Raw genomic sequence first — 12,964 nt, 5'->3', positions numbered from 1 at the left:
AATCACTGCTATATGGAGAAAAAACCCAAATTGAACAGTAACTCAGTGTAGTAAAAAAAAAGTCCTCACAGCTGTCCTGGACTGTTTAGCTCTTGACATTAACCTACTGCAGGCTACACTTGTGATTATGACCACCCTCCCCCCTACATTCCTGTCTAGGGCAACACTGCCACTATTGCAGCAATGACAAACTTGCAAAGAACACCTGCGGTATCTGATTTCCCAGCACTGCACACTTAGTTTCCTAAAGCACAACTTACTGCAGGAGATGGATGTTGAGGAGTCTCTCATGAGAACAGCATGCAAAACCACATCACTACCACTTCACTTACTCCTAGGAGCCAGGACCCTGTCCAAAGGAGCTGAGCAAAACCACTACCTGGAGTAGCTGGACTTCTTCCCCTTGCCCTGGCACTACCCCAGAACAGCCTGTGTGGAAGCTCCTCACTTGTTTCACCCAAATTTCCACCTACACAAACAGCTGGGGGGTTTCTGCAAACAGTTATTTCCATCACAGCTAGATGGCTGCATGTGTGAGCACTGCTGCTCTGTAGGTGGCATTCAGTAAGCTTATTGTGTGCACAGATGGACCTCAGTTACTATGTGAACCTAAAGAATTCTAGGCTCCCTTTTAATTAGGGCATTGCACCAGGAATAACAGTTGAGAATTAAGGGATTCTAACGATGCTGCAGGGAGGGCGCTGATGACTCAGGCTTTGTTTTCACAGTTGGAGGTTAAGCAGACCCACTATCCCAGGGAATTACAGCTCCTTCGTGCCAAACGTGGCTGGCCTTGTAATTATGTGCAACATCACTCTCTTGGCAATGGGCCCTGCATGGATTTTACTCACTGTTTTGTTCCCTCCTTTCCTTGTACTGCTGTCAGGCAGGGTGATGGCAATTGTTTGTCATTGGCTGTTAGCATAGAGCAAAGCGTTGGTCTCAACTCTGTCTGCCTTGAAATCCAAGTAGCTAAACTGCAGGAGGCAAGTGTTTTCTTCCTGCTAGGCAGGAAGCTAATAGTTTCCCCACAAATTGTACAGGAAGGCAGGCTGTGTGGTTTTTACTATTTATTCCACTTACGGTATCAAAACCCCCACAAACAAGGATTTAGCTTGTTGCTCAAAGCAGCCTTGGTCCATTTCAGCTCATAATTTCATATTTTCAGTCAAGCTCCTGCAAAGTTTTGTTCATTCTGCATAAATAGAGCCCACTCAAAAAAGTCATTCCCTTCAGCACAATAAGCAGCCTGTAGTTTTCCACAGTGGTCATCTTCACTAAGCCTGAGTTACTTTTGGGTAAACTGTTATTCCTGTTCTTTCTTGGCTGACTTGGTCCATGGCTGAAGTTCCCATACTTAGCAGAACATTACCACCACGTCTCCCCTGCTCTCTCAGCAACAGCATTTTCCAGGTCTCCAGAGTACCACACCTCTACTAACTCAAGCCTTTTGCCGTATCTTCTTCATTTCCTGTCAAGAGAAGGGCAGGTTCCTACTCCTCTGAGATCCAGCTCTCAGCCTAAGGAGTGATACTTCTCGATAGGTATTCTCTTCTGCCTTTACTCACTAAAGTCAACTCTTTACTTGATTCAGGCAAGCAAAGACCTCCACAATTTTCCCTCTGAGGCAAGAGACCAAAGCTCCAGCTGAGTTCGTAGCTGCTGTGCTCAAGGCTTTTTGTGCTTGTAAATTCACTTCTGCACATCAGTGAAGACGCTTCTTGAAAGCAGCTGTCTATCTCTGGCAGTTTGGAAGCTGAAGGGAAAACAGAATGGCAGATCTAATTTCTTATTCAGCTTCAGAGGAGCAATGAGCACCAGCAGGGTCCCATTGTCCCCCAAACATCCACCGGAAAGACTTTCTGTGGAGCAGGCTCCGCTGGCAGCTAACTGTTTGTCCACCACGACAGGAGGCCCAGGCCTGGCTCGCTGATTGATCCCTGTTCACAGAGAGGAGAGCAGAGCATGCAATTGTAAACTGCATAGAGAACAGAGGAAAATGCCTAAAAATACATCATCTTTCCTGTCTAGGTTACAGAACACAGCTGCCACTGGTTCAGATCCACCTTCCTCATGCACTGTACTCAGGTTTTATGCCAGAACACTGCAAGGAAAGACTGTTCAGTTGCCACATAGACCTTGATGTGTTGCTCCCAGCTCTGTGCTCTTCATGCACACACAGTTTGCTTTAAATCAGCCTCTCGGGGAGAACCACCAACAATCACAAAGTGTTCCAGTGAAAACACTCAGAAAACAGAGCACCCACAAAAACAACCTCATTTCCCCCTTTTCCACTCCTTTCATTTGGTGACTCTGCTTCATGGTCAGCTTAAAGCAATCAGTTCCTTGGGAAAGGGGAGCTATTTTAGACACTGAATAAACCACAACACTCACAAAGCCGTAAGAACTAATGCACATAGTTACCACAAGAGTGTAGGGTGCCTCTTTCTTCTGGACTTCTTCTGCAGCATTTGAAGTAGAAGCCTCGGCAGAGCTTGGACCGGTCGGTGACGTATCAACAAACGTCTCATCCACGACTCGGAAGCGGATCTCTTCCCCAATGTCCATGTAAAGGTCATGGGCCCCTTCTTCTGTCTCATATTCCCACACCCACACCTGCTCTGCTTCATCACTGGCCAAGGATTAAGGAGGGGAACAGCATTCTGCCTGACAGATCACTTTCTGGCAGTTCTGAGAATAGGCTCCATTCAAAGCCTTTTCACAGTTATTTTCCAAACCGCAATGTGCCGTCCCAGGTCATTGTCTGCACAGCCCAGGACCCCCATCTTTCTGATTTTCCTGCATCAAGCTGTATGCTGCTTGTCTACACATTCCCCAAAAACACCTAGCAGCAGAAAAGACCCCCAGACAAGCAAAACTCCTCAGACCCAAGACAACCTCGCCTACCACACTGGTTTACATTAGATACACACGTATGTAGACATTACATGATGTGGTAAAACCTGCACTCTATCTTCAGCAGCAGCCAAGACTGAAGGCAAGGATTACAACTGTGCAGGGGACACTGCCATTCATTTCCATCAGCAGGCACAATGATCCTGCAAAACCTAATGAGCGTGAGGGCCTGTCTAGCTGTGATAACAGTCTGTGGGCCTTGCCCGACAGAAGGGCTTAGCTTCTGCTGCTGAGCACCTTCATTGTTGCAGTGGTGAATGCCTGTTGGGCCAGCACTGCACAATCTTTTGAAATGAAGTAGTGAAGTTATCAAAGGTGATCAAAGGATACAACTTAGCTGGCTGCTGCAGGGATTCTGGTGGGATGACAATATCATCAAAGAATCCAAGAGAAACTGTGGAGAAAATAATTTGGTTAAGACTGAAACAATTCTTTGCAAATGACGTTCCACAGCAATTCCTAAAATGCATTTCTAGGCTCATTTTCCTTCCTCTCTCAGGAAGGACAGTGAGATTATGCAGGAATTATTCTCTGAGCCACAATGCTCAATTTCAGTTGGCCGCAAAGCAACCACCCAGCTGAAAGTACATACAGCAACAGAGGGCACAGTCTTCGTGCCTGCTGGGAAAGGAAAAGGTTGTTTGGAGCAGGAATGGAAATGAAAGCGTTCCAAGAAATGAGTCAGATGCTATAGAGGTCGGTGACAAAAAAGAGCTTAGAAATCACAGATGTAGTATGTTAAATAAAGACTGATATAAAGTTAGAACAGCCCGCACATCCCCCTTAAGATTTCATTATGTTGAATTTTATCAGGGAATGGACCATGCCCAAATTCAGCAACAAAAGCAGCCAAGGTAACCCTTATTGTCCTAATTTAACAACTGAGCAGCAGAGCTCCCTTGTATGGAAGACTCCGAGAGGAAAGGAAAGCAACTCATCAATTATATATTCCATGACTCTGGCAGCACTGTGTGCTCACAAAGACATTTCCCTGACACGTTTTCAGGTACAGGAAATGAACACAAATTTGCACAACACTGTAATAAAAAATACATCAGACCAACACAAGGAAATAGTTCCACTTTGAAAAAAACAAATTCTGTTAACTGAAGCAAGGAAAGAAACCAGTCCGCACTCCAGATGGGTTTGCCTATTATTCTTGGGCAAAAGGGAGTGTGGACAAAACCATTAAGGTCAGGAGAAGCTGCCAGGCTCAAACTACCAATCACCCTCAGATCAGAGCAGCACTAGAGGCCAGTAATAGCCACTAACCAGCCCACAGAGAGCATTACTCCAGCCAAAATCAGTGTCTCAACAGCCCCAAGGACTCTGCAGCTCATGTGTCCCTAATGTCAGAAGTTGCAGTTTACCGTGGACGCCATCCTGACTGCAGCTTTTAATCTGTCCAATCAGAATCTCATCCAGGAAGGGATGGAAAACCACGTAGCGGAAATGCACTTAAAAGAAAACAGATCATTAATGTTATGTCCATGTTAGTAAACTACAGTCCTCCCACAGGGTGGCAGCCATTAAAACAAAATCCCACATCCTATATGCCCTCTAAAACACCCAGTTTCTTTTACAACTTCTTTACAGGCACTGATTAGATAGAAAAATGGGAATAAGAGTTCTGATTCCTAACTAGATTGTACAAATTCTGGCAGCAGCTGATCAGCAGTGTCCTGTTCCCAGCTCCCCAGTTTTGCAAGAAGTTCACAGAAAGAAAGAGATAAACATGGAGCATGGCCTCTGATTAAGTTATGATGGAAGCACAATGCTCATGGTCAAGAGTATCAGCTGAACTTATAATTTCTTGTAATATTTCTGCCTTTTATCTTTGTCTGCAATGCTGTATTTTCATTAAATGAAATCTTTTAAATCAAGTATTATCAGATTAAACAAGGTTCTCTAACATAACTGGACTTTTCCTCCAAGCTAGATAAAATGTTTCTAACTAAGTACATAGCATTTGTTATTACAAGAATGCTACACCAAGACAATCAGCCAAAGGATGCTTCTGACAAATTTAACATCATTGCAGCTGTACCTCCTCAGTGCTCCTCTTTTACATAAAGCTAGGCAGTACATTATAAAGGAGTTATTACCAGACACAGCAGAATTTATTTAAGTGCTACCCCAGATTCTGAAAGCAGACTTTTCTCCTGAGCTCAGAGAGAAAAGTTCTCTTCTTTCAGTTCAAGGAGTAATTCTAAGTTGAGGAGCTGGATGGAGATTAAAGCAAGCAGGAAAGTCCGACGTCCTCCTTCAGTATTAGAGAAGCTTTTATTTGCAGGAAATGAGTTCCACTGGAGTTAAAATTTAGACAAGGGAAGGCACATATAGCCAGTGCAGTTCCCTTCTAACAGGAGATATTTCATGTGCTCAACCTAGGATTACACACTGTAAACTGAAACTAGAAAAATACATCTCTTACCAGTTTAAACCTTTATTTTAACTTTAAAAAAAATGAAATTTACTTTTATGCACTTACTTCCAGTTTTTACTCAGATTTGCCAAGAGTCAAAGTAGAGAAATTAGTAATTTCTTATTAAAAAAAATCACAAGAAATGTATGATGAACCAGATCTGTCTAAGTTTCAACAAAAGTGTCATAAAACTTCCAGCTAGTACAAGAGCATAAAATGCTGTGCAAATGCTATATGTAGAAATAGGTTTCATATCCTAGCTAGGGAAAGTAAGCTTCAAAAAGAAAAAATATCAGAGAAATGCAGACCAATTATTACAACTTATTTTCTGTGGGCAGACTTTCAAAAATTTTCAACTAAATTAACCCTTCCCTTACCCCACACTCTAATGGCTCTAACTGTAGAACAGAGATGGGCTGCTGCAGAAGGCAAGAAGAACTGGCTATTTAAAGCTGTATTTGCACCCAAAAGAAAATAAGAGACTTTCACCATGTTCTTCTTGCCCTCTTGACAGGAACACAGTTAAGGCTACTGTCCCTAACAAACGAACTCAGCTTACATTTCCAGATCATTAATTAACCTTCTACAACACAATATAACTGAGGAAAAGCACTTACCTTTGGTATGTGATGCACCATCCCCAGGAAATATGTATGAATCCTCCAGCTTTGTGATATCATACAGACAGATGCAGAGCCCAACATTGTACACAACCTGACAAAAGAAAAAAAAAATCAAGAGCAGTAAATCAAGCAACCCACCAGGTAAAATCAAGCAAACTATGGAATTTATATGTTATGCACACCTTTTCAAAAGGCAGAAACAGAAGGGTGGCAAGATGGGATGGAGTCTGTTTTGGAACACTGCCTCCAACACCACCAGCAGCATAGAGGAACCCCAATCCAAATGTTGTGGGAGCACATTTTCACTGGCACTGGAAAGAACTGGAAAGACCACTGCTACAAAGAGAAACCCTTGGGGAAATTGTCAGTGGTGAGAGAACCTGAGCTGCCAAGACAGTAAACAGCTGCCCATCATTCACCAGCCTCACAGCTTGTCCCAATGCTACACAAGTTTTTTGCTAGAGTTACACTCTCAGAAGCCTCTAGGCTTGCTATTATATTATATTATATTATATTATATTATATTATATTATATTATATTATATTATATTATATTATATTATATTAGTATAATAATATTATAATACTTGGTATAATATTATATTAGCTCTGGGGAGACACGAGGCAAACTCTTGGTTTCTCTGCTACTTCTGAGACAGCTTCACTGCCTACAAAATTTGAGGCATCTACCAGTCATCAGTGGAAGAGAGAAGACTTTTGCTCTTCATAACCTGCCTGTATAATCTGCTATTCACAACCCTCGACCCCTTCAGCTTGCTCTTTTGAGCTCCTTTCACATTTACAGCTGCATTTTGAGTTTTGCACCTTCCCCGTGTTGACAGCCATACACTAATCACAATCCTGGGGCTGCACAGGGAAACTCTGACCTCCAGGTCCACCAGAAAACACTTTTTATATCCTGCACCAAAGACCAACTTCTTAATGCCACCAAGTATCTCAATTACTAAGCACGGACCAAATCAGCTATTAACAGCTTCATTCCTTTTCCAGTATTACTGTTCTACATGTGTTTACATAGGGTTTTTGTCTTTAAATTCCCCACTGGATGGATTATTTTTCATTTGTTTTTCAGACCGCATTTTGGATTGCTCCTTTTAACACAAAGCAGCAGCTGCTCTCACTTCTCTTCCATGCTCCTCTGCCCCATCTGGTGTTTCAGTATCTTCCCATTACAACATCGGCCATTAGAAAAATGTCCCCTTTGAGATGATCCGTGGCTGTCTCTTTGTTTACAGAGGTAGGGGATGGCCTTCACATCTAAACCCCTCTGACACCTCACCCACGCACCTCAGTAGGCACAAACACAAGGAAGGAACGCTCGGGGATGTTGGGATGCCTGCATCAACCTATACGTGACCCATGCTTTACCTTATTGGCCAATTTCTTGTTTAGCTCCTCAGCAATGGACTCGTTCAGTTTCCTTTCAAACTGCCAGGGAGGAATTCTCACAGTGTCAGTCATCTCCACCAGGACAAACATGGTGCCGGGGGGCGAGGAGACGCCAACAGCCTCGGGAATGGGAGGGCTTGGAGCAATGGGCTGGGAAGGCAGCCGAACGTGTGGCTCGGAGCCCGTTGGGGCGGTGTCCCGGCTGTCCCGAAGGAAACAGGCCTGGGAGCGCCCGGGATGTGCCGCGAGGTGCCGGGAGCGCCCCTCACCCGCCCGCCGCACGCGGAGCCGCACCGCGCGCCCCGGCCTCGCGCCACTTCCGGCGCCGCCGCAACCAATCGCGCTCGGCGGGCGGGTCGCGCGCCTTGATTGACACGGGGCGGGGCCCCGCCGCCGCCATTTTGTCCGTCCTCAGGCAGGGCGGGGCCAGGCCGGGCCGGGCCGGGCTCCGCCCCCCGCTGACCCCGGAGCGGGGCAGGATCCGGGGACTGCCGGGGGGCCGGTTTTGGCCGATATAAAAGTGGAGAGGGGCTCAGTGCCCGGGCGTCCTTTGTAGGGATGCTGTGTAGTTCCCTCCCCTCCACCTCCGGGCACTTTCCCCCGTGCCACAGCTAGAACAATTCCCGACTGCAGTTATTCCGATTTAATTTATCATTTTCGTAAACTTCAATCCATATAGGGCAGCAAAGATCACAGCAGCGCGGAACAGGTCAGATAGGAAGGGACTACGGTGGGGTATTTGGTCCAACCTCCCTGCTCAAGCAGAGTTGTTAAATAACAGAGAATAGAAATTTTCAGAGATAGTCTTCTGTGTATCCTACGTAGATAAAGAATGCCTGCTTTCTAATGCTTCAGATTGTGTTAGAAAGTTTGTTTTCCAGCCATTTTGGTATCGTGGTTATCCCAAAGCACACGGCACAGGAATTGCATCCAGAGGATTCCTGCGTTCCTTCTGCAGTGAGGGGGACTCCACAGCCTCTCTGGGCAATCTGTTCCAATCTATTCCAGTGGCCAGGCACCTGCACAGTAAAAAAGTTCTTCACGGTCAGGTGGAACTTCCTGTGCACCAGTTTCTGCCCCATTGCCTGTTGTCCTATTGCTTGGCACCACCGGGAAGAGCCTGGCTCCAGCCTCCTGGCACCCTTCCTGTACTGATACACATTGATGAGGTCCCCTCTCAGTCTTCCCGAGCCTGAACAGGCCCAGCTCCCTCAGCCTTTCCTCAGAAGAGAGGAGCTCCAGTGCCCTGATTATCCTTGTTGCCCTCTGCTGGACCTGCTGCAGGAGCTCCATGTCTCTCTTGTGCTCAGGAGCCCAAAGATGAAAGTCTCTGCCAATTCTTCAGCTGTTTGCCCACATCTCCAGCAAACCTGAGTGGGTTTATAATCCTCTTTGCACCTGGAAGTCCCTCACTGTGTCTGCCCAGTGCTTAGGTCAAGGTTCTTTTCAGGGACAAACTGCCACCATACAGAGCTGGAATAATTTGACTGTTAATTGCCAAAAAAGAAACCAACCCCCCTTGGATAATTTTTGAGGCCTCGGTGCGTTCTGCAGTGAGGGAATCAGTGTGAGGGAGAAGCAGCATGAGGGATGGCATAAAAACAAGGGGGTGTGCTAACATCTGAGGTTTGTCAGGGAAATGAAAGGAGGTTGTTTGAAGTGTGCTTAAAAAAAGATCTGCCAGGAAAACCAAACATCCCTGGCTGACAGTGAAAACTGCACTGTCAGCATCATGGCTTTGATGCTAAGGCTAAGTGTGTCATCCCCCACGCTCCCCAGCAGCGTGTGGAGGGACAGTAACGAGCAGTTTAGGTAAGAAATCATTAAATGCTGAACTGTCTGGGAAAGGGAGGGGGAAACAAGGTTGGAAATACCCTGGTTAGGCCTCATTAAGAAGGTACCTGTCTTGGACAAGGAGGTGTTGATTTCTTCTCAATTCTCTGTTTCATCAGGGTCTATTAGGTTGTGGGGTTGTTGTTTTTTTTTTTAAATCAACGTGGCTGGTTTGCCCATGTTTGGCATGTTAGTATTAAATAGGGTCCCAGAAACAAGATTTCCCCTGTCACCTGGAAGAGCAGCATTTTCCTTGCAGCAGCATCTACTGTCTCAGCAAGGAGCTCTGCTGCCAGCACAGCAGACACACTTTATCAGAACACCTCAACCCAAATCCCCAGCGTTTCTTGCTGCTCTTGTCCTACTTCAGGGAGTCTTACAAAGGCTCCTTTCTCCTGCACTCCACTCAGGGCTGTGCTAATCTCGGCACTGCACAGCTTTGCTGGCACACATGCCACATCCCTTGCTGCTCTGTCCTGGCCTCATGCAGGTCTGGCAGTGCAAAGTTTGACCTTTATCTAGTGCAGCTTTTGCAGGTGTCTGTAGCTGCTTCAGGAGAGCGAATTGTTCTCAACCCTGTCCTGATGGCAGGGGAAGAAATAGCTTTGGTATCACACAAGCAAAGAGAATTTAGGCACTGGTGGTTTTGGCAAGGTAATCACTCTGGGTGCTTATATATAAGAACTGTAGGGTTAAATAGGGGCATGTGCTCAGGGAATAGTAGACTGAAATACCTGGGAGAACATGGGAAATGGAAAGAAGTGAATTTGGACAGAGTCATATCATACTTCCATTTCTAGCCCATTCTTGAGCTGACATTTTCCACGCTTTCAATACCCATGCCCCATCAGGGGCTTTTGGGTGCCCAATACAAAGCAGACACATCTTCCTTCAGCCTTATCCACAGCTCCCAAAACCAGCTGTGTGAGATCTGCAGGGCCTTGCTTCACACTGTCTTGGGTCCTATGAGTGAGGTCTTTCATGTGCTGTAAAGTGCAGACCAAGCAAGATGTGCAGAAACTCTCTCCTGTTTCAGCTCTGTGATTGCCAGCAAGGATTGATGCTGTGGGCCATTCCTCAGTAAGGACAATAAGATTCCTCTTCTCTCTGCAGCTGTGTGTTTTGCTGAAACTTGCAGGTACTTCGATTTCATGCTGGGGAAACTGAATTGAAATGTGTGCAGAGAAAGCTGGTGAGGGTAGCGTCGGATGAGCTTCTCTGCCTCTGGTACCAGGCTACAGTCACTCCAGAGCTGAGTCTGGCTGTCAGTGTTTTAGCCTCCACCAGTAACATCCCAGGCTGTGGGAAATTGTTTCCAGTCTCACTTTCTACAGGTAGCCCCTCCCCAGTCCCAAGTGGTGCATGCCTGGGCTGTCTATGCATGACTGATGTTGCTCTGTTCCCACCTAGGTTTTCTCCCTGGAGGAATTCCATATTTCATAAATGCTGTCTTCAATGTAAAAATATAAACAAAAGCCAAATTATGCTCTCTAGAATATGGGTGTTGCCTCAGCTAATGGTAGTGCTCAGAGTTGCACTATATTTATTGCTGCTGCTGAAGTGTCTTGCTGTTGGAGATGATGTGAAAACATCTTGGTTTTGCTGAGTTGTCTCCTCCCAGCAACACTGACATGGTGAATACCCAGAAATCCACAGTGCCTGTACATACTTTTTTACACATAGCCATAAAGTCTCTAGAGTCTCTCTCAGCAGTACTGGAGCTTTTCCAGTATTTCAGAGCATGATTCTCAGTTGCTGGGTTGTTTTTTTTTTTTTTAAGCTTTAGCTGCTGGAATCCAGGGGTTGCAGAAGAGTTTTTCTGTCCCTCAGAGAAAATACCAGACATTTATCATTCTCTTGATTGTACAGGAAAACTGGAAAATAATATTTGAAGTTACCTGAAGGATTGGAACCTTTGAGGAAAATGAAAGGGGCCCCCAAATTACTTGGTTTAAGACTTTCTCTGTCCCCACATGCCCATGGCTCTTGGAGAAAACTGGCTCAGGAATGCTAGGGGAGGTGAGTGGTAATTTGCATCTCAACAGTTCTGGCCCTCCTTTGATTGACTCCAAAGGAATTATGTATCTTCTCACATAAAAAGTCCTCCCCGCTCCTGCCTGTGCTTCCATCTCTGCAGGCATCTCTGGCACCCCCACTCCCACTCTCGTTGATCAAAGCTTCCCCTCTTCTCCTTTTATCATTTTTAAAGCATGCCTGCTATAGACTCTCTGCCTCCTCCGCTGCAGCACATGCCCAGAGTCACCTTCCAGCCAAACATACTTCAAGTTCCTGTGCATTTTCCATCAAGAGCCTTTATGTGGGAGAGCCAAAGCTGTCCCCCAAGAAAGGAGAAGCCATCTCAGGATAAACTCAGAGTGAAGACTGAGAGCTAGCTGGAGCCTTCTCCCCTTCTTTTGCAAAGTTCTGAAGAGTAAACTGGAGAGATAAGACTTGTGGTGTCTGTAGGGCATGAATGGAGCTCCTGTTCTGTCCTGGAATACTCCTTGAAAAGCCACAAACAGCGTGATGGGCAATGGCAGAACTCACTAACACTTGGAGTTTCAGTGCTTCTTGGTGCCCTTGCCAAGGGCTGTTCTCTTCTGCCTGTGGAGCTTTTTTCTGCATTATAATTCATTGACAGGAGAGAGACAAGTGCTTTGTGATCTCATCCCTCTGTAAAAGCCCTTGGGACAGCCCCATATCAACACCCAGTACCGGGATGGATGGATGGATGGATGGATGGATGGATGGATGGATGGATGGATGGATGGATGGATGGATGGATGGATACAACCAGGTGGAGCAGTTGTAACCCTCACTCCTGACTCTGTGCCATGCCTCGTGGTTCCCACACAACTTGTGTGCCACCCTGCAGCCCTGAGGGTGTTTGTGGAACAGGTCTAGTTAGCATCACCATGTTCAGCTACTTAGAATGTATCAAGGAAAGAGTTTAAGGTCACAGGCTGCCCATAACAGCTCCCTGCAGCACTGACACTGCACCATGGTTGTTCCAGGTTGTTGTAAATTTTATTCCAGGATCACAGGGACTTGCTTGGTAAAGTGCTGATATCGACTACCTTTCTACTCCAAAATGAGGCTGATATCATCTAAATCGCCCCTGAGTTATGCCTGCCCAGCCTGCTGTGATGGAGACCCTGGTGCTTGGCCAGGCAATCTACTTGAGTAATTAACTGTCTGTTCTGTTAGAAAGTGTTTTCTAATGTCTAACATCAATCTTGCCCTTTGTAATTTAAATCCCATTACTCCTCGCCCTTGGACTCAGCAAACGATTCTGCCCTCGTCCCACTGCCCTACACCCCGACTAGAGAAACTCTCAGGCTGATTCAGGGCATGGTCTCTGCCCGCAGAGGTGGCTCCCCTGAGCACGGTCACACAAGCACGGGGGAGAACAGAAAGGAAAGATCTTTTGGCACAGTGCACTGATAGAAATGAGACCCTTGGAAAGCACGTGGGTTTGTGATGGCTGACTGTGAGCCCGAGGGAATGGGGCAGTAAGAGGGGTTTGTGGCATGTGCCTCCTGTTCTCTCCTACTGTAGTACCCAGGGGTGCTTGGGCAGGCGGGAAGAGCGGCTCCAGGGCACGAGTGGGATTGGGGTGACGGGGGAGAGGTTTCACCCATTGTGAGGGACATTGTCTGCATCCCTGCCTGCAGCGCACACCCCATCCTGCTGTCCCTACAGCCCGTGGGGCTGCCCCACTGCGTCCGGCTGTGCCACCGGCGTGCGTCACTTTGCG

The 12,964-nt window shown here is 46.4% G+C and overlaps 1 protein-coding gene across 1 annotated transcript; it reads right to left on the bottom strand.

The window, feature by feature from the left end:
• Positions 1-1,057: 1,057 nt before the first annotated feature.
• Positions 1,058-7,658, bottom strand: POLR3H (RNA polymerase III subunit H). Its single transcript, XM_036401579.2, has 6 exons — positions 7,354-7,658; positions 5,959-6,055; positions 4,287-4,373; positions 3,247-3,310; positions 2,425-2,632; positions 1,058-1,940 (listed from the first exon to the last, which is right to left on the bottom strand). The coding sequence occupies exons 1-6, from the start codon at positions 7,462-7,464 to the stop codon at positions 1,887-1,889; spliced, it is 621 nt and encodes a 206-aa protein (XP_036257472.1). The 5' UTR covers positions 7,465-7,658; the 3' UTR covers positions 1,058-1,886.
• Positions 7,659-12,964: the final 5,306 nt, after the last annotated feature.

Source organism: Molothrus ater, chromosome 5, assembly GCF_012460135.2.
Source record: "Molothrus ater isolate BHLD 08-10-18 breed brown headed cowbird chromosome 5, BPBGC_Mater_1.1, whole genome shotgun sequence".
NCBI classification, from domain to species: Eukaryota; Metazoa; Chordata; class Aves; order Passeriformes; family Icteridae; genus Molothrus; species Molothrus ater.
Note: the sequence above shows the minus strand (reverse complement) of the source record. Positions and strands in the feature narration are given on the sequence as shown.